This window comes from Callorhinchus milii, unplaced genomic scaffold (assembly GCF_018977255.1).
Source record: "Callorhinchus milii isolate IMCB2004 unplaced genomic scaffold, IMCB_Cmil_1.0 Scaffold1, whole genome shotgun sequence".
NCBI lineage: Eukaryota > Metazoa > Chordata > Chondrichthyes > Chimaeriformes > Callorhinchidae > Callorhinchus > Callorhinchus milii.
In genome coordinates, this window is record NW_024704742.1 from 38185177 (window position 1) to 38204477 (window position 19301).

Below are 19301 nucleotides of genomic sequence, written 5' to 3' on the forward strand. Positions count from 1 at the left end.
CATATAAAATAGTGATCAATTCTTAACAAACGTAAAGGTTACTGTGAGTTTCTGAAGGAATCAGTTATAACGCTCTTTAATTCTCCTTTAATACTGCCATGTTACGCTTGGCTGCAGAGCAGTCAATAAGCCTTGTAAATGCCTCGGTTCTCAAAGGATCACTAAAATAACTTTTCAGGTGTTCCTTCAGGTTTTTAATTCGAAAAGTTGCTTCAATTACTGTGTGGAAAATCAATAATCCAAGTCAATTCTTGCTGGTATTTTTATGAGCACGTCTTGTTTGTTTCAAAGAATCAGAGTTAAGCTTACCTAACAGTTTACTTGATATACTCAGCAATGCATACCCAGATTGTGTTTACCTGGTCAGTGCTTCCTGAGTTGTTGTTTGAATGGGATTGGTTTTAGCTGTAATCCTTTCTACCACCTCACCCCTGCAGTGATTAGTTGCTGCAACTCACTGTCTAGACTTGTTTATAAAGAGTAGTCATTTAGAGGAGTTAATGGAAGTGGTAGCATCCTCAGCGCCTTGGGACGTCCTCCCTATGTGAAAGGCCCTATACAAATGTAATTTTGTTGTTGTTGTAGTGCTGATGAGCCTGCACCCAAATGTGAATTTATCAGAGAAGTGAGTTTCTCCAAGAGTCCTGGCCAGCCATCTCCCAGATAAAATTGGCCAAACTTCATGCCTGTTTGCCAGACCCAACAGTGCGCTAATTGGTTGTCACGTTCACCTAGAAATCCACACTCGCTACATTTTAGTGAAGTGCTTCAGACTGCCTCCCAGTGTGAAAGACACTATTATTAAATGCAGGGATCATTTATATATTATTAGAAAATGGGGCGACCATTATACTTGCTAACTGTGCTACTGAAAATCCATCCTAAATTATTTTTACTTTTACATAAAAGGAAACTACCAGCAGTTGGTTATATACAGTATAAGCTTTATGCTGCTGGGACTGGTCTTGATGGTCTGCTTACGCTACATATATGGTTTGGTGCCAAACCTCTTTCTTGATATAGCTTTCCTTGCAACAACACAGTGACATTGTTTAATTTTCAAACACAATTGTCAGGTCTCAGCTTTGGACTTCTTCATAATTTACAATGGTAGAAATCTGAAAGAAAATGACATCCTTGATATACCCAACAGATCGATCAATTGTTGAATATTTTCCAGCGTTCATTCTAGTTCTGTTAAAGTGCTGCAGCCGAAATGGTAACCTTAAGAGAAGTTCCAAGGATTCTGAATAATGTGATGATTATTAATTTCCTGTTAAAAATACGATTCTGGAATGACATTCCTGTATTTCCTCTTGTTTCCTTGGAGGAGGTGCTGGAGAGGATGCAGATACCAGTGCTTCCTGCTGTAGCTGCTCAAAGGGAAATGACCAATGGTTTGACTGAGAAATGATGACTGGGTTTTGCCTGCAGGGTTTACCTGTTTGTTTGTTTGTTTAGACCATTGTTCTGTTCCAAATGAGAGACTACTTCCTAGAAACCCAGAAGCTATAGTTTAATTTGGATATTTGTGAATCGTTCTTTCGAGCTGAGAGGGTGTTCAGTGGATGTGTTAGAGTCCAGATAGAACGTCAGTGCAGTTAAATATTTGATAGTTAAATCTTTCACCCCATGTTTTTAGGAAACACGGCGGTGATAGTTACAATTGTTAAATAGCATCAAAAGTGTTGAACACTTGCATTACAAAAAATGAGCTTGTCAATGCTGGCTTGGCTGCAATGTTTTGGATGTGGAGTCTCACTGCACTTTAGAGTATGTCCTGTGAAGATCTTTGGAATGTCCTCCCAACATGAAAGGCAATACCACACCAAATGTAAGAGGTATTATTATGTTTGTGAACATTAATGGCACTTGAGGTAATTCTGAAGTCTCATCTACTCGAAAACCCAAATGCCTCAGGTTCAATGCGCTGTCTAAGGTGGTACCCTCATCTTTAGGTTAGAAGTTTGTGGAATCGAGCTCTAGTTGGGACTTCAGTTTATATTCTAAGCCAGTGGCCTCCAACCTGTCAATCGCCACTAGGTGGTACTGTCATGCATGATCAAAAAGACAAAAGGAAGGAGCGAGAGTTATGTGAGTCCAATTAAAAACTAAGCCAGGTGTAGGAAATACTTTGTGCATCTTGAAATAAAAATATAAACTTTAATGTTAAATAGCAGTACATATCGCTCCTGCCTCTTTGTTTTTATTGAGCATACACGAGACGCCACCTAGTGGTGATGGACTGGTTGGAGACTGGTCGAGGCTGACACTTCAGTGCCGTGTCGGGGAGCACTGCATTTTCAGAGGTGTCATACGTCACATGAGCTATCTATCTGCCTGTTCTTTGTGTGGGTGTCAAGGTTCTGCAACTCTCCTTCAAAAAAGTGAAGGAAGCCATGCAGCAGTTAAGCCACCAGAACACTGTTCGCATTAGTCCAATAGCTCTAATGGTCTTAGCTTTATTACCATTTGTCTTCAAATTAAAATGCTGCCTTAATTTGAATTCAGTCTTAATTTAGGAGGCAGTAATGTCTTTGTAATGTGGAAATCTGTCTTCCAATTTAAGACATTTCCAACATTCTTTACAATCTTGAATGTTATGACTTGAGTCATCATTTCCATCAGTAATTGCTTCTTACTTTCATAAGGCTAAGACTGTGAGGAATTTGGAGTCTCTGGAACCTTATCTAAGTGGCTCAGTGTTGCGCCAGATTGTGCATGAGCTATGGGGGTAGTCGGAAGGTAACGGCCTCAATTCATTTCCTTGAGCAGAGTATCGCTGATGTCCTCCAGGATCTCTGTTAAAACCACAGTAACTTTAACTTGTGTTACACAGATTAACATCAATAGAAAATACAAATCTTGATTTTGAACCAGGTTCCAATGCTTCTCTGCAATTGTGTATATATTTGTAAAGAATTGACTTGTGAAGGGTTCTCCAGTATTCAGGTATTAGAATGTCTTAGGTACAAATAAAGCAAAGGTGTGAAGCCATGGCTTGCGGGTTGTGTTTTCCAGGTGAATATAATTCCCATTATTGCCAAAGCAGACACGATCTCCAAGAGCGAGCTGCATAAGTTCAAGATCAAAATCATGAGCGAGTTGGTCAGTAATGGTGTGCAGATTTACCAGTTCCCAACAGATGACGAAACTGTTGCAGAGATCAACTCAACAATGAATGTAAGTCCCGATTCCTGATTTAATAGATTTTGTCATTTACATGGGTTTAAAAGAATGCTACATTTCAGCATTTCATTTGAAATTAAGGGCATTGTACATAAGTTTTCTCCTTATTACATGCGTATCTCTTCCAATTCCTCCCCAACAGTTCTGTGATATCATTGTGAAATTTGTGTGCTCTATAAATCCTGTTCGTGTTTTTTATTTTTTCCCCCACACCCTGGTAGTGATTAACAGCAACTTGCACCTCCTAGAGTCGCGCTACTGCGCGCTGCCTTTCATGCAGCTTAGCACTGTCCAATATTCTTTTACATCCTGAATGGACAACATATACTCACTCCCGCTCCTATGTACAAAAAGGACATTCTACTTAAAATTATCCTGTTTAATGAAGACCACAGTTAAGTATTGCTACCTTTCAGCCTGCAGCGACTGAGTAACAGACTTGAGAACAACTTGTATTCTTTTTCTTGCTCTCCAGGGACATCTCCCATTTGCTGTTGTTGGAAGCACTGAAGAAATCAAGATTGGGAATAAAATGGCAAAAGCTCGGCAATATCCCTGGGGAATTGTGCAAGGTATGTCTGACTTGCAAGATGTACCTTTTATCTTACCTTTCAGATCTTAAGTGTGCTCAATAGTGTAAGAAGTTAGAAAACTTCTAAACCGATTTTCTTTGGACCTGTCTAGAAACTAAACAGTGTATTGTAAAATTTAGGGAAGGGCATCTTCCCCCATTCTTGCCCCACTCTGCTGCTCCTTATCCCGCAGCAGATAAAATTTACCCTTACCATCAAATGCCTCCATGGTCTCGGCTGTTAATACAATTGATATATTTGACAATAATTACCTGTGAACCACTTTGAAACAGTTCAGTGCCTTTTCACATGCAAGCATTGTAATTATAATAAACGGTCTAAACAAGTTCATTTGCTGCAAAATAATCACCATATAGTATATCCTGTAAAATGTTTTTGAGACGCTTTTCCGATGTGAAAGGCACTGTATCAAATACATGGTTATTTTTATTTTAACGTTGGGATACGTTTATTACTTTATTAGTGGTAGTTAATAACGTACTATATAAATGCTAGAGAGGAGCTTATAGAGGTATAAGATTCTAAATGGGATAGAGAAATTTGATGCAGAACAAAACTTTCAGATATACCAAGGCAGCAGGACAAGGTTCACAGGTTGAGGGTTGTGAAGAACAATTTTAGGGTAAGACACCAGAAGTATATTTTTACATAGTTTGATTATGACAATTATGCTCCTCACTCTTTCCCTGGCTTCATGGACTGTGCTGCTCAGGTTACATCCTTTCACAGATTAGGAGCATTACCCAAAGGTGCCTCTTTCCCTGTCAATGATGAGATTTATTGCCATTTCAAAAGATGTGAAGAAATGCCTTCCTTTGAACTTCATGAACTGAAAAGTGTTTCTGCCAAAACAACTGTTTATTTCAGTTCTTTGTTTCCTTTTTTTTTAAAAAAAACCCACACTAATAGTGGAAAATGAAAATCACTGCGATTTTGTGAAATTGCGAGAAATGCTGATCCGAGTGAATATGGAGGACCTGAGGGAGCAGACACACACACGCCACTACGAGCTATACAGACGGTGTAAGCTGGAGGAGATGGGATTCAAGGACACCGACCCCGACAGCAAACCTTTTAGGTAACAACTTTGGAGATTTGGCTTTGTGGAGCCAAGATAACTCGGGTTCTAAGTCACCCTGACTACACCAAAGCCAAAGGTGTCAAGTCACCCCAGGGTGCACAACTGGCTGCAGAGTTTCTCTCACAAACTATATAATCAATCCACTTTACAAGATATTTTGTGAACCGTTTTGAGATGTTCTTAATGATGTGATAAGGTGCTAAATCAAATGCAAGTATTATTATTATTATTCTATAGACAATTGGCCAAATAAAGAATTGGTAGAAAGATCCCTAGAGATGCATTGTGCAGTTTCAGGGTTTATACAGATCAATTCAGATTTTTAAAAAAACGTAATATAGGTTATGTGCTAGTGGTTGAGGTCTTAATTACTGTGGTTTTTAAATTTCATTTCTGATGAACATTTTCTCCAATATGGCTCAGTGGTTGCTTTCTTAATCTTAGACAGACGCAGTGAGATTGAGCAGTATCCCTGGAGAAATTGGGTGCATGGGGGGGAGGCATGGGGAAGAGAGCATGAAAATTGGCTAGGCATTTGCTCGCTGCAAAGGGTCTATGCACTTATTCACTTATGAGAACATGATTGAGCTTGGTTCCGATTTGTTTCAGTGACATTTGAAGCTTTCCATCCCACGCTTTCAAGACTCTGTTATTATAATAATAATAATAATAATCCTTGCATTTGATATAGGATATCACATCTTGGAGACATCTCAAGAGCTCTGGGATGCCGCTTCTGCATGAGAGGCACTATATATATGCAAGGTGTTGTTTCAAAGGGCTTCATAGAATATACTGCAAAGTGAATTGACTGTATATTTTGTAATCTCACATGTGATGAAGACCGTTGTGCGGGGTCTGTAGGTGCTTCAGGAGTCCATGCCCCAAAACAATTACACTTTCAAAGAAGATACTTTGAGTTTAGTCTAGAGACTGACGTTTCACTGCGTTGTGGAAGGTGCCATCCTTCAGATGAAATGTTAGATCCAGGTCTTGTCTGCCTGGTCAGATGAACGTTATAAATCCCATGACACTATTCCCAAAAAGAGGAATTCCTCCCAGTGTCCTGGCTAACAACCTCCAGATGGATTGGTCGTTGAGTTTGCAGCTGTTTGTGGGACATTGCTATGTGCAAATTAGTTGCTGCTTTTTTCTACAAATAGTCACCAGACTCGACAGAGATTCTTTGTGAACTGCTTTGACACTATTCAACATTCCAGGCATTACTTTGAATGTTTTTTTTGAAGGTGTAGTTGATTTGGGACATGGACTTCTGAAGCCTACAGTACCCTGCACAGGGGTCATCAACTACACTTGAGAGTCTTGAAAGCATTGTATCTAATGCCAGGATAATTATGGGAAGAAGAACGAAACAAATTGGCAGATGGAAAGATTGCTTGGAAAACTATATGGAAACCTAATGGTGTCTAATTTAGTGTGTAAAGAGTTAAAATCCTGTGCATGCAAACCTCTATCAATGAGTATATTTCAGAATTGTTTTTGTTACTTTAGATCTTGAAACATCTATACATAAAATATGGGTTATCACATGGTAATGGAGGCTCAAGTGGTGCAAAAATTACAATACACATTTACATTTATATAGTGCCTTTCATGTTGGGAAGCCTGTCTAAGGCGCTGGACAGTTTAAGGTTTGCAGCCAAGCTGGGGTGGGAGCCAAGGGGAGGGGGGAAAGATTGTCATAGAGGAAGATCTTATTTTAAAATTTGAATTTGAAGTGAGAACACAAGTCAAGTCTTGCTCTTTGTTTCCAGGGCTGGAGGAGGCTACTTTCACAGTGTTGCACAGAAATGCAAACCAGACTCTGTTTTTATCCTGTATTTGTTTTTCAGTCTGCAGGAAACCTACGAGGCAAAGAGAAGTGAATTCATGGGTGAGCTTCAGAAAAAGGAGGAGGAGATGAGACAGATGTTTGTCCTGAGGGTCAAAGTGAAGGAAGCTCAGCTAAAAGAGGCTGAGAAAGAGGTAAAAAAAAGTTGAGGTTTAAGTAAAAGCTGCTGCTGTTTCCCTAGGCCAGGGTGGTCCAACCTTTTTAGCTACTGACAACAAAAAAAATTACACTTGTACAGCGCCTTATGGGTGGAGGCGCGGAGGGATGTTGGGGGCAGCAGAGGGGGGTGCGGAGGGTGGAGGAGACCATGGGTGGGGGTGGGGGGCAGGGGGTGGAGGAGGGCAGGGGGTGGAGGAGGGCAGGGGGTGGAGGAGGGCAGGGGGTGGAGGAGGGCAGGGGGTGGAGGAGGGCAGGGGGTGGAGGAGGGCAGGGGGTGGAGGAGGGCAGGGGGTGGAGGAGGGCAGGGGGTGGAGGAGGGCAGGGGGTGGAGGAGGGCAGGGGGTGGAGGAGGGCAGGGGGTGGAGGAGGGCAGGGGGTGGAGGAGGGCCGGATGCCCCATTTGAGAAACGACTGCGGTCCCCATAAGCAATATTTTGGTGTTTTCCTTCTAGAAACGGCAGATGAAATTGGCCCGTGGGCCGCCAGTTGAACCACCATGGCCTAAAGTAACTGGTGTTTTCAGTGATGTGTATTAGACTGTCAACAAAATGTAACATCTCTTCAATAGAAGGGGGCTGCAATATTAACTGAGCTGTAAATATGAACAAAATTGTGGCTTATTCTCAGTGACCAATTGTCAAATGTAACTTCCCCCAGGGGCATTTTATTTTTTGCATTAATGTGGGAAGTGGTGCTTTCAATGCTACCTCTGAGTGTGCCAAGATTGTCTCCAGGCTGTTGTCTCCAGAGATCCTGAACTGGGAATTTTGGCACATTCAGAAGTAGCATTGAAAGCACCGCTTCCCCCAATAACCTTTCAAGCTTATGTGCAGACACAAGCCGGAGATCAGGGAAGGGTCAGCAGCTAGAAATAACTCATAAAAGCAACTTTTAAATATGCACAGCTATTTGTTCTTTTCACTGGTACTGTGGAATTAGCACCACAGTCTTAAGTGGAATGAGGCCACCAGGGTATGACACTTAACCATGTAAAAGCAATGTAAGCGGTGCTGAATTGCTTTGTCCTCATTCCAGCATTAGTGTGGTTGGATCTATGACCTCTTAATCTTTAATTATGTTGTGAAGATATTAACTGGGGTTTTCATAAATGGCTTGTCTCCAGTTTCACTGTAAATTGGGATTGGAGTTGCTATCTCAGTGGACTCTGGGCAATGACTGCAAGAGGTTGGGGAGAAAATAAAATGGAAGTGAATTGAAAAATGGAAAGGCTGGATCAAATGTAATAGAAAAATTAACATTTGACAACATGAAGATTTCTAAAGAGTTTTCTTTTGTGTCTATTGCTTTTGACATTTGCACTGATTAATCAGCAAATGATTGTTTTTCCAATGCCCCTTTTCACAGCAACCAGTTTCTGTGTTCAGCAGAATGTTTTCGAAAATATCACGGTGAATAACTGCACTGCCTGATGCTGTCTTGAGCATATCAAGAGAGTCCCTGTGTGCTTCCTGTGTCAGTTGGTCTCAATTGGGCAGTGATGGGAGCACTGCATCTGGGCTCAGTATCACTGTTTAGGAAGTGAAAAGTCTCATTTTCCACTGATTTGCTGTCCTATCACTTCTACTGTTCAGTATTTTTTGAATTGTGTAGTGAAGATCAGGCCCAGTTGTAATATCCCTTTGTGGCCCAATAATAGCCTGCTGGCCCCTACTACTGAACCTGACTTTGAGTGACCACTTGGCCTAGGTACTGAAGGTTTGCCATCACTCAGTGCGAGGAGAGTGGGGTAAGTGTGAGTCACCTTCAAGAGGAAAATGGGGGCGAAGAAGATGTGAACACTTGTCTTTAAATTTTGTGCTGATAAGTGACTATCAAGAGCTCTGGGACTCTATCTTGCATGAGGGGCACTATATAAATGCAAGTTGTTGTTGGCTCCCCTAATTCCTATGCATTGTGCTCTGGATATGTGAGCTCCATTAGTTTTCCCAATGCCTGTGTGATGTGTCTCCACAGCTCCATGAGAAGTTTGATCACCTGAAGAAGACTCACCAGGACGAGAAGAAGAAGGTGGACGATAAGAAGAAGGACCTGGAGGAGGAATTGAACGCGTTCAACAAGAAGAAAGCAGCCGCTCAGCTGCTTCAGTCACAGGCTCAGCAAGCGGCCTCCCAGACCAGCAAGAAGGACAAGGATAAGAAAAAGTAAGGCAGTGTTCTTTATATATAGAATTTTAACGCTTTCATCTGTTTATAATACAGTGGGCCAGGCTCCCTAGTCTAATTTTAACCCCTGTGTTAATATGGGAAGTCTTAGCTGAGGAGGAGAAACTGGATAAACTAGGGTTGTTTTCACAAGAACCGAGAACGTTAAGCGATCACTTTTCAGGGCCTTGGGATGTCCTTCCAATGTGAAAGGCGCAATATAAATATAATTTGTTGTTATAGAGGTGTTCCAGATTATGAGGATTTTGATGAAGTAAATGGGGAGATGCTCTTTTCACTGATTTAATGAATTGATACCTAGAGGCAGTAAATTTAAGATGTTTACCAAAGAAAGAGAGGTTGGAGGAATTCTTTTTTTTACAAATGGTTAATAGAATACCATGCCAAAACGGTGATTATAGCAGAATTCATATCATCTATTAAAAGGGAATTAGACATGCATCTAAAAAGGATAACCATAAAAGGATGTGGGTGGAGGGAAGAAAAGGAGAGCTTCCATAGGTATGATGGGCCAAGTGGCCGCCAACTGTGCTGAAACGTTCAAATCCTTTGATGGGAACAAGAGAACCTGGTTTGAGATCCAGATGTTTTGAAAGATTATTCATCTGGTTGTTTGTGTGAAACTGTCTGCCAGGCAAAAGTAAGCTTGTACGTTTTGAATCTCTATGACCCAGCAATGCTCTGTGCTGACTGACTGATGTCTCGTGCTAGCCAGATTTGTTTTGGGATTTTTGAACTTCATTCTTTGGAAATTTCTGAACTGTGTCTCCCCATGTTGTCTGTGCTCTAAAGCAATGTGTTTCTCTTTAACGGTGAAGTTGATGACTTAAATCATCAAAATGCTTCACAGTATCTATGGGGATCACTAAGTGAGGGAGAAAAGGGAGGAGGAGATTGAGGGTGTTGACCAAGGGAAATTTTTAATAAAAAAAGACTATTTTGAATCGGGGTGAGAAGACGCAAGGCAGAAGCTGTTGGAAGAGTTTCAGTGAGAAGGGCTATTGTGGTTAAAGGATTAGCTACTGATGGTGAGATGGAGAGAGTTTGGAAAGAGCAATAGACTAGAATCGGAAGAGCACATGAGAAATTGCATCTGAAACTAAAGTTAAAAGGGGCAAAACTGAACTCTGGGAGTCTGAAATTAAACCCTAAAATACTGGTGATCCGCAGCAGGTCAATCGACATCTGAAAGAGAAAGTCAGGTTAAGGTTTCGGCCAAACTCTTCACCAGAAGCAACAGTGGCGCCAAGCTGCATGGCAACCTTGCCCACCACCCCCTTGCCCTCCACCACTCTCGGCTCTAGTCTATAGCTAGGGTGAAAACCCTTGACTATCCAGCACCTTGAGACGTCCTCCTGACGTGAAAGGCGCTATGTAAATTCAATTTGTTGTTGTTACTAATGTAATTGAACACTGTTGCCCATTATCATACTATCTCTGAAGTTAGCTCTTGCATGTCAAGTCGCCAAGCCTTGCTTTCCAGTTTTTCTTGTGTCAGCCTCCCTGTCTTTCGCATTCTTTGACGAGACCTGATGAGGTCCCAGTGTTTTTACTAGTCACAGAATTGGATGTTTTTCATTGCGGATCATGTAGGTTCCTCAGCATCATGTTTGTATGGGACATCGCTGGTAGTTACGGAATTGACTATCCCATAAAGTTTACAGCATGAGAGAGACTGTTCAACCCAATATCTCAGTGCTTCTGCTGGTCCCTCACTGCAGTTGTCTTATCTACTTCTGGCACGTTGTTCCCAAGGAACAGAAATTTCTGCAATTGCACAGTTTTGCAACTCCCCATTTCACTTCTTCCCTATAGATCTTGTACTTTTGCAGAGCTGTAGTTTCTCACTCTTCTTAGAGGATGTATCCTGGTGCAGGGAGCAGGAGATTCGTGCAGGACTGATGTTTGAGCAGATAATTATTTTCACTGATTGGTATAAGTAACTGTTTAACACTTTTTGGGAGGCGAATGGGGAGATTTCTGAGGTACAAAGTATATCCGTAACTGGATTTAACTTGAATTCAGCAGAATGATTGCTTTTGTTCAGTGATCTTTGACACAGATTCTGTACACTATCATTTAGGTATTGTATTTGAATTGTCTACTGTAATGATACTAATTCTTTCCGTGTGCCTGTGATCATTATGACTGAAGGGAAACATGTGATTTACTCCAACATGGGAGGTGATGAAACTTCCTTGTTCTAATGATGGATGGTGACAACTATAATCCAGAATTTGGGACTTTGGGACACGACGAGAGTTATATTTTAGCCTCTATTATCCTACACGTTTTGTTGGGGATGGAAAGAGCAGGAAATGGTTTTAATTTACTTCCACATTTTCTATGCATGGCTTCTTGTATGAATATCTTTAACCAATGACCAAATAACCAATGTACTTTCCACTCGCAGGAGACAGAAATAAAGCACTTAATGATAAATCGGGCGTCTTAGTGCATTCCTTTCACATGGAGTCCACACTAAGGAAATGCCTATGTGTGAGGACAAATCATGTGACCTATCACTAGTGTTGGTGGGGGAAAAGTCTCAGATGGAAACTGGGGGAACGGCTATCTACACGTACACCTCCAGGTGCCCACATTTAGACAGGTGCATTGACTTGCCACAGCTTGTTGAACTAAGAATTTCCAATGTCCAGCACTTGTATCTACTGCTTTGATTCCTTTCATTGTTTGAATGCAGAAATCCAGGCATGCCCACTTCATTACTGTGAGTCACTAATGTTGCTGTATCGCTGCACGATGCATTGACAAAGCAAATCTCAATTGAACTCAATGTGATGTGAACCCTGCATCATTTGTTTGTACTGAACATGCTCAGAGCTGCTAGAACTTCAGCATTGCTTTTTTTAAAAGTTGATATTGAACAAGGCATCGACTTAGTTACTGGTCAGAATCGGAAGTAGCCATAAGCCAACTGTGATCTCTTCGGACACAGGTTTCATTTCCTCTCTAATAACCCAACATCCCCCTTCCTCCCACCCGCCTCCCACAAAGAGTTAAGATAGTCCAGCTGGGATCAAGATGTGATAGTTGCAGTTAGCCTCTATTTCTGGTCTAGGGATGGGAAATGTTAGCCAGTGTTCCACGCTTTTTCAGTATCCAAAGAACCATTGTTGAAAGTGTGTGGATGAACTTTGGACAGGATCTGGCTTGTCTGATCTCTTACCCAACCTCTGCCCCTTCCTTATATTTAGTGCATTAGCACATGTACAAACTTGTACAATGGGCAAGGTATCAGAGAAGCATCAGGACCCACAGATCTACTGTGGAGGAGAAAATTGGGAAGAAAACCTCTGTGAAGTCATCTGTCATTTAGTACTTAACAATATCTTATTAAAACCAATTGGCTGTGCTAACATTACACTACTTATACAATTGCCCTCTCAGAACATTGGTGGCCTATTCAGACTTGTCTGATTTTTATTGCTCTTTTTTGGTTTATAATTAATAACTACTGATCATTGCTCCGTAATCATCAATCCTTTGCCAACAGCTCACTTAATTTCTGACATCGAATTTGTAGTTCAGCTCTTTCCCATTCATCATGAATAAACCATTGGGGTCCGTTACTGCACACTCATTCTTTTGCCGGATGATGCAGCCTGTGTAACTGTTCATCTCAGTAAATTGACCAAACAACTACATCACATTTCATTGGTGAATTCATATCTTTTTAGCAACTTGACCAAGTGGGAGGAATGTTGAGATCTGGTTAATCTTGCAAAATAGTTCAAATTATCCAATACTCCAAACAAACAAACGTCACTGCCTTTGAGTCTCGGCTGCTGAGTTGAGTTGTTCTACCATAGTACACCACACAGAGGTGGAGAGATGGGATTGTCTCTCCAGGGAATACGTTTGGTTGTTTTTGAGGAAAAACTGATTTTTTTTACAAAAAAAGGAAATCAGACAAATGGCTTTTAAATTTCAAGCTTAAAAGTTCGTGAACAAAATGGTACCAATGATGGATTACTTTCAGGGCAGGGCATTTATTTCATATGTGTTCTTCAAAGATTAATCAAACTTTTTTGAATCTATATATCTCGAATCATTAAATAAATATTATCCTGTGTGTATATATATATATACACACACACATATACAGGATAATGTTTCTTTAATGATTTGATCCGTTAGCTCTGTGATTTGCCAGTAATTAGCCCATTTTTGTGTGTGTCTGTGTGTGTCGAGTAGATTTTGTAAACTACAAAATCTCAAGTTGCTAACATGCATGAAACCTTATCAGTAGCTGTTCCATGAATAAGTATGGTTTATTTTTTATTATTGCTTGCAAAAATATGAGAATACAACCGTTTTGGTGTGTTTATGAATTTTGATTTCTTACCGTCTCTTATTTTTTTTTCCTTTTTTAATTGCAGTGCGAGCTTCACATAAGCAAAGCTGACAAGCCAAGGATGTCGCCCCCACTCATTCATCTGCTTAGCTGTAAAGTGTCTGCATTAAGAATGCCCATCTTTTTGTTAAAACATGTAGAGAACAGTTAGCTTGTCACTTAATGCAGGGACATTCTTTCAAATGCATTCCGTGATCTGGAGGGAGGAGGGAAGGACCAAGCTGGTACTGTATGTGTCAGGTGGCTGTGCGGGGGAAACGGATGAAGACTGAAGCTGTAGCTTTGAGAACAGCAGCAATAGCCAGCAAATAACAGAACTTTATTACTCTTCAACAGGAGGGTGATGCAGAACATCCTTCATTCAGGAAGTTGATGCATATTATTAGCCATCTCCCAACTAACTTCTTATTTGGGTATCTTAAAAGAATTGAAATTTAACTGAGCAAATTTCAGTCTACCTTGTTTAAATATAGTACATAATGTACAATTTAATGCCTCAACATCAAATCTTTCCTCCCAATATCACTGTCTCAAGAAGCCATCTTTTTTAGGAAAGGTAACGATCATATTGTTCTTGTTGTACATGAATCCATTGGCATTTCCCAATTGCACAAGGTGAATCTGATTGCTATTGGTACTAATGAGGTGCTTCAAGCAGGTGAAATTTGTGATGATATTGTGCCCCTCTTTTAATGTATTAACTATCCAAATCAAAGAAGTTCTTTAACTTTCTTTTGTGCCATTCTCCCTTGGATAGATTCTCCTTCTGATGATATTGCTATGTGGCTGCTGTTGGATTTGCCACTATTACTGCTGCTGATCTCTCCGCTCTCTTCCTCTGGCTTGGTAGATTTTCTTCCTTATTTCAGACTCACTGACCCATAATGGGGTGGGGAATGCCAGCGACTGCAGCATTGTTTCAAAGCTTCACACTTTTCAGCGTCAGACTTCAGTTTTGCTTGCCAAACATGGCCCTGGGAGAGGAGAGATGCCATCAGTGTCCACCTTAAAATGTTGCATGAACAGACTTTTAATGTCGACTGGCTGTCTGCCTTTTTTGAAAAAAAACTGTCGGTCAAAAACTTTGCACATTAAAACTCAAAATGAAAATGTATTACTTTGGAAACAAGTGTTAACTTAAGTACAACCCTTTAATCAGTATGAATATAGTATTAATTTGTATAAGTAACCTTTTTTTTGGAGGGGGGGGATATGAAATGGATATGAAAAGCCCTGCTTGAAATTCATAATTTTTATAGGGGGTTGTAAATGCAGTGCAATATTAGAATTTTCTTTCATATCTGAATATTGAGACAAACCTTGCAGTTTTACTGTATCATTGAAAGACAACAGTATGCAGGGACTGGATTGCTCAGTGTCTCTGCATTTAGAGCTTTGGAGTTCCACACAGAAGGTTTTTTCATTTCATAAGCGTCATTTATCCTCTCTTCACCTTGCCTCAATTGGCGAGCTCTCAGCTGGGCCGCTAGGTCAAGCTTGGCCTGTGGGTAAGAAGAGTACTGGAGCCATCTGTGCCTCAGAGAGGAGTAAAACTCGGGTAACTAATAAATAATACCAGCTTCAGCACCCTTTCCCCCCAGGCTAGCAACACGATTTGAGGAATCTAAGTGAAGTTTGAGCTCTAAGGGTTTAAAAATGACAATTTGTTGTTTAATAAAGCAATGAGTTGTAGTGAGCAAAGTTTAAAAAGTATTGCACTAGATTGACCTTGACGACAGGCTAATCAAAAAGATGGTGCTTTTTAGTCGCATCCCTTTCCTGGGCCATGTTTAGCCAATGACCTCAGCGGCAATTCCATTTTTGTTTTTGTATTTCTTCTACCTTGTTTTCACAGCAATCCTTGGCTCTGCACGGAATAACTAATATCCCACCAATCTAACTGGATTGTGCTTTCACCTATGCATGTAAGTATTGCAGTTGGAATTCTTTATTCTCTCAGCAGTTCTGGGTGAACTTATAGAGCAACCCATTGGTATCCTGTGGCTCTCATCTCTTTTCTACCATGATTTCCTCGAAATAAAGTGCCTCAGAGCTTTAAGGGAAATCCAGTTTGATTTCACCACTGCAAAGTACCGCTTCTGCACCCCTATCCTGCTTTGCTTTGTGCCTCTGTCAAAGTAGTTTGCACATCACAACCTGCCACTTTTGTTTGTATTCACTGTTTGTATTCACTGTACTCCCATCACAATATAAATAAAAACTCAAAATTTTTTAAGACCATTTTTAAGACAGTTTCTGTGAACTGCAGACTCCTGAGTGAACTTGTTTCTGAATCTCACTCTTGTAATAATCTTGTAATATCCTCAGGTGCACCGGTGCATACATGGGTTATTTGGGCTTTTGGTCTGTTTTTACTTTGACCAAGTCATTTCATATTGGTTACATTGAGTCATTTCCTGAAAGCTGGTGAATGCGTGTATACCAATGATCTTTCTATATCCTTTCTTTTAATGCTTGCTTTTTATTTGAATTTCATGGGATGGAATTGGTAACTTCTGAACTAATGCACTAAAACTTGTATGCATTAGTTAATTGTCTTATTAGGAAAGTTTGTTACAGTTGTCATTGAAGTAAATGACTTTTATAGTGAATATAGTATACTGTAACCTATTTCTATATATAATGCACACACTTGAATTTTCTGAATCACATCGAAATAATATAATGGTCAGCACTAAGAAATGCATTTTACCCAGATAACTGTTTTGCATTACCTGTGATGTGTGTTTGTTAATGCCTCTGTTCTGCTTTAATTGTTACAAAAATGAGGTAACTGCATGTGACATCAATAGACAGACTTAAAACCCTGCACCACTTGTATTGAAGCTACAGCCTGCACATCCTGAGTGCATTCCAAGATGATCATTTTTTCCAGTGTTGAGATTTTGTTTTACTGAACAGGATTTCATCCCCCACCCCTCACCCAATCACGCACATTGCTTTGTCATACACTTGGCTGACTAGACTTGCTTGCAAGAAGTGATTTGATGTTCTGTGAGGCTGTATGTTTGTGGATGGCAAAGCTAGGATTACTGAACCCTAATTGAAGGTACAAAGTTGGTACTTGTGGAGGGAATAAATGGGGTGGGGTGTGGAGATACTGCCATACAGTAGCAGTGTGGGACATAACAAGGATGTTCTAAGAAATGCTAGAATTGAGAATTGTAAAAACTTGCTGTGGAGGAATGCAATTTCTAAGGATTATTATTATTATGAAACTTCAATCAAGCTGTTTAACAAGTGTTTTTACTCCTAAAGTGTATTTAGTCATTTATTGGATTCTGCTCCATTTTCCTTCCCTCCCTCTGACCTGCTGTGTATATAACTGATTCTCTTTCTTTAACTTTCTCCTGTAGCTTCTTTATCTAATTGTCCTGCTGCCCGACCTTCTCTGCTGGATAAGATTGCTAAAAGTATTGGAAGAGCTACAATATATTTGCATATCTTGCAGAAGATCTCTGTTGTGTCATCACGTTACCTCTGCTCCTCCGTCACATTTCTTGTGTTGCTGTAGCATCTTAGATATGTGGCCCTTCTATTGCTGTCACGTGTAGAAGAATACCAAACAAAATGTCCACTTTCAACACATGAGAGAGATCAGGCAATTTATAGTGCAGTTGACCATCTCTTGCTTTTAATGCTTTTTCATCGGTCATATTGTACCGTCATATCTTGCAGTCAAGATTATTGATAAATTCTCTCTGCTGGTTCCTGCTGTCCTTGATTAATTCTCCCACTTTCCCAATGGATCAACTTCAAGATCTGATTTGAAGACTTCAAATGCTTCCACATCTGTGTCCCATCCTCTACCTCTAACATTTTTTTCAGCTCCACACCCTCTACAAACTCTGAGCTGCTGCACTTCCCTTACCCTCTATTGGAAGTCGAACTTTCAGCTTCTGAACCCCTACTTTCTGGCACTCTTCCCTAAAGTCTCTTTACTTCACTCTCCCTTGCTACTTTCAAATCCCTTCGAAAACCTACCTCTTTGACGCTGAATCCCATCAATTATTTCTTTCCTTACACCATCCCACCTTGCTTGGGTTTTCACTCTGCCTCTGAAAAGATTTGAGATATTAATCCACATGAAAAGCCCTATCGGAGTGCAAGCTGCTGTTCTTGTTGCAAATAGTTGCAGTCTTTAATAACTGCACGATTTAAACCTTTCTTCCCACCCCCAAAATGCACAGGTGCACACAACACACATGCAGGCCAAACCCTGAACTAATGTAGATTTTCGATCACAGCCCAGCACCCTCTACAAGCAGTCCGAAATGCTACCCTGTGTGAAGGGCGCTTTATAAATGCAAATTGTTGTTGTACACAGGCACCCCTTCACAAAGGTAACGTTGCATTAAAAAGAACACCTCATAAATATTACCAGTGTTACAGATGGGAGCAAAAATTATAATGGAAGGAAAGCTCGGCTTTTTTTTAATCTCTGCATGCAAGCTTTACTGTTACAGCAGTGTGGACACCAATGAAGAGCTGATTTTGTGGAAGGCATCACCAGTCTCTGCATTTTCTACGTGTTGTAAATCAGTTTCCAGTGTCAACAACTGTTGTTGCTTTCTCTGAGTTCGCAATGATCTGTCTTTGAAAAACATTCTGCAGTAAGAATGTAAGGGAAGAAATACTGAGAGTTTGAATGGCTGCTGAACTATAAACTCAGAATGACTGTGGAGATTCTCCTACTGCAGAGGTCAGCAGAGACCCGTGGGTGGGAAAGGCGCACAGTACTGCTTAGCTAGTCTAAATGTAATCGCATCACAATCTTCAAATGTGAAATGTTGTGCTCCAGTGCGCAGTGATTTACAACAGGATTCCATCATTTGAAAAATTCAAAGTGCAGTGTTTTGACCCTGCAGAACTCCTTTCTGATGCAGAGGTGGTGTTTCCAGTGTGTTCTACAGTAGTTAATTAAGTGGCATACTTAGTTGGTTACTGGAAAGACTCACAACTTGGATTCCTTAGATAGGAACAAAATGTTCCTGACTCAGTATACTTCCATTTTCCTTAATTAAGAAATCCTGTTAGAAATCATCACCTTATGAACCATGTTTGTGACCCAGAAGAGCATGTCCTCTATCAGACCATATATTTGACGTAGCGTTTTGAAGAATGTGAAAAGTGAAGTTTTACAAGGAAATAAATTGATTTTAAAACACAACTTCACCCTCATCATTGTGGCAAAACCTGTGCCAGATTTCTGCTATTGCTGTCCCTGCCACTTGTTTACTGATGATCTCCCTACAGTACAACCCAACCATTCCCTAAAATGAATTGTTCTTGTTCATCATTAGTAGAGTCCTGTAGCTTTATGGTTAGAGCACTCGCCTCACAAGTGAGGGTTCAATTCCTGGCAGGACGAAATGCTGGGCAAGTTTCCTTATTCCACACGCCTCTGTTTACCCAGCAGTAAGTAGGAACCCGGTTGTTAGTCAATTTATTGAATCGCTTTTCCGGGGGTAATAATTCCTTCCAAAAAATATAATAATTTGGTCAGTTTGTCCAACGACTGTTTGTGGGACACTGCTGTGTGCAATTGGCTGCCGCGTTTCACCCACAAAATGTACAATCAATTCACTTTACAGTATATTCTCTGAAGCACTTTGAGATGTCTCGAAGACATGATAAGGCACTATATCAAATACAAGTATTATGTATGATGGTGTAAAATGATTTAGCTTTATCTGGAAAATTAGGTGTGTTTCCCTTCCCCTATAGATCAGATGTGTTATTCTCTTTCCTGCACTGGAGGGGAATTACCATCATGGTCAATTGTCTTTGATATAGATGTGTAATCAGATCATACATTTGAAATATTTATTTGCTAATAAATCCC

General features: G+C 40.5%; 1 protein-coding gene across 4 annotated transcripts in view; it reads left to right on the forward strand.

Annotated features, from left to right (window-relative positions):
- septin11 (septin-11) overlaps positions 1-18623 on the forward strand; it is a 52296-nt gene extending 33673 nt beyond the window's left edge. The window contains exons 5-11 of one of the 4 annotated variants that reach the window (XR_006085475.1): positions 3022-3183; positions 3665-3761; positions 4692-4860; positions 6717-6849; positions 8849-9036; positions 13461-15360; positions 16813-18623. Coding sequence is in view for 2 of the 4 variants with exons in the window: in XM_042340417.1 (XP_042196351.1) it covers positions 3022-3183; positions 3665-3761; positions 4692-4860; positions 6717-6849; positions 8849-9036; positions 13461-13476 (765 nt within the window). In the remaining 2 variants the exon portion in view is untranslated. Of the gene's footprint in view, positions 1-3021; positions 3184-3664; positions 3762-4691; positions 4861-6716; positions 6850-8848; positions 9037-13460 lie in introns of all 4 variants that reach the window. The other 3 variants (XR_006085476.1, XM_042340417.1, XM_042340423.1) reach the window with 3 other exon arrangements.
- The last annotated feature ends 678 nt before the right edge of the window (positions 18624-19301 follow it).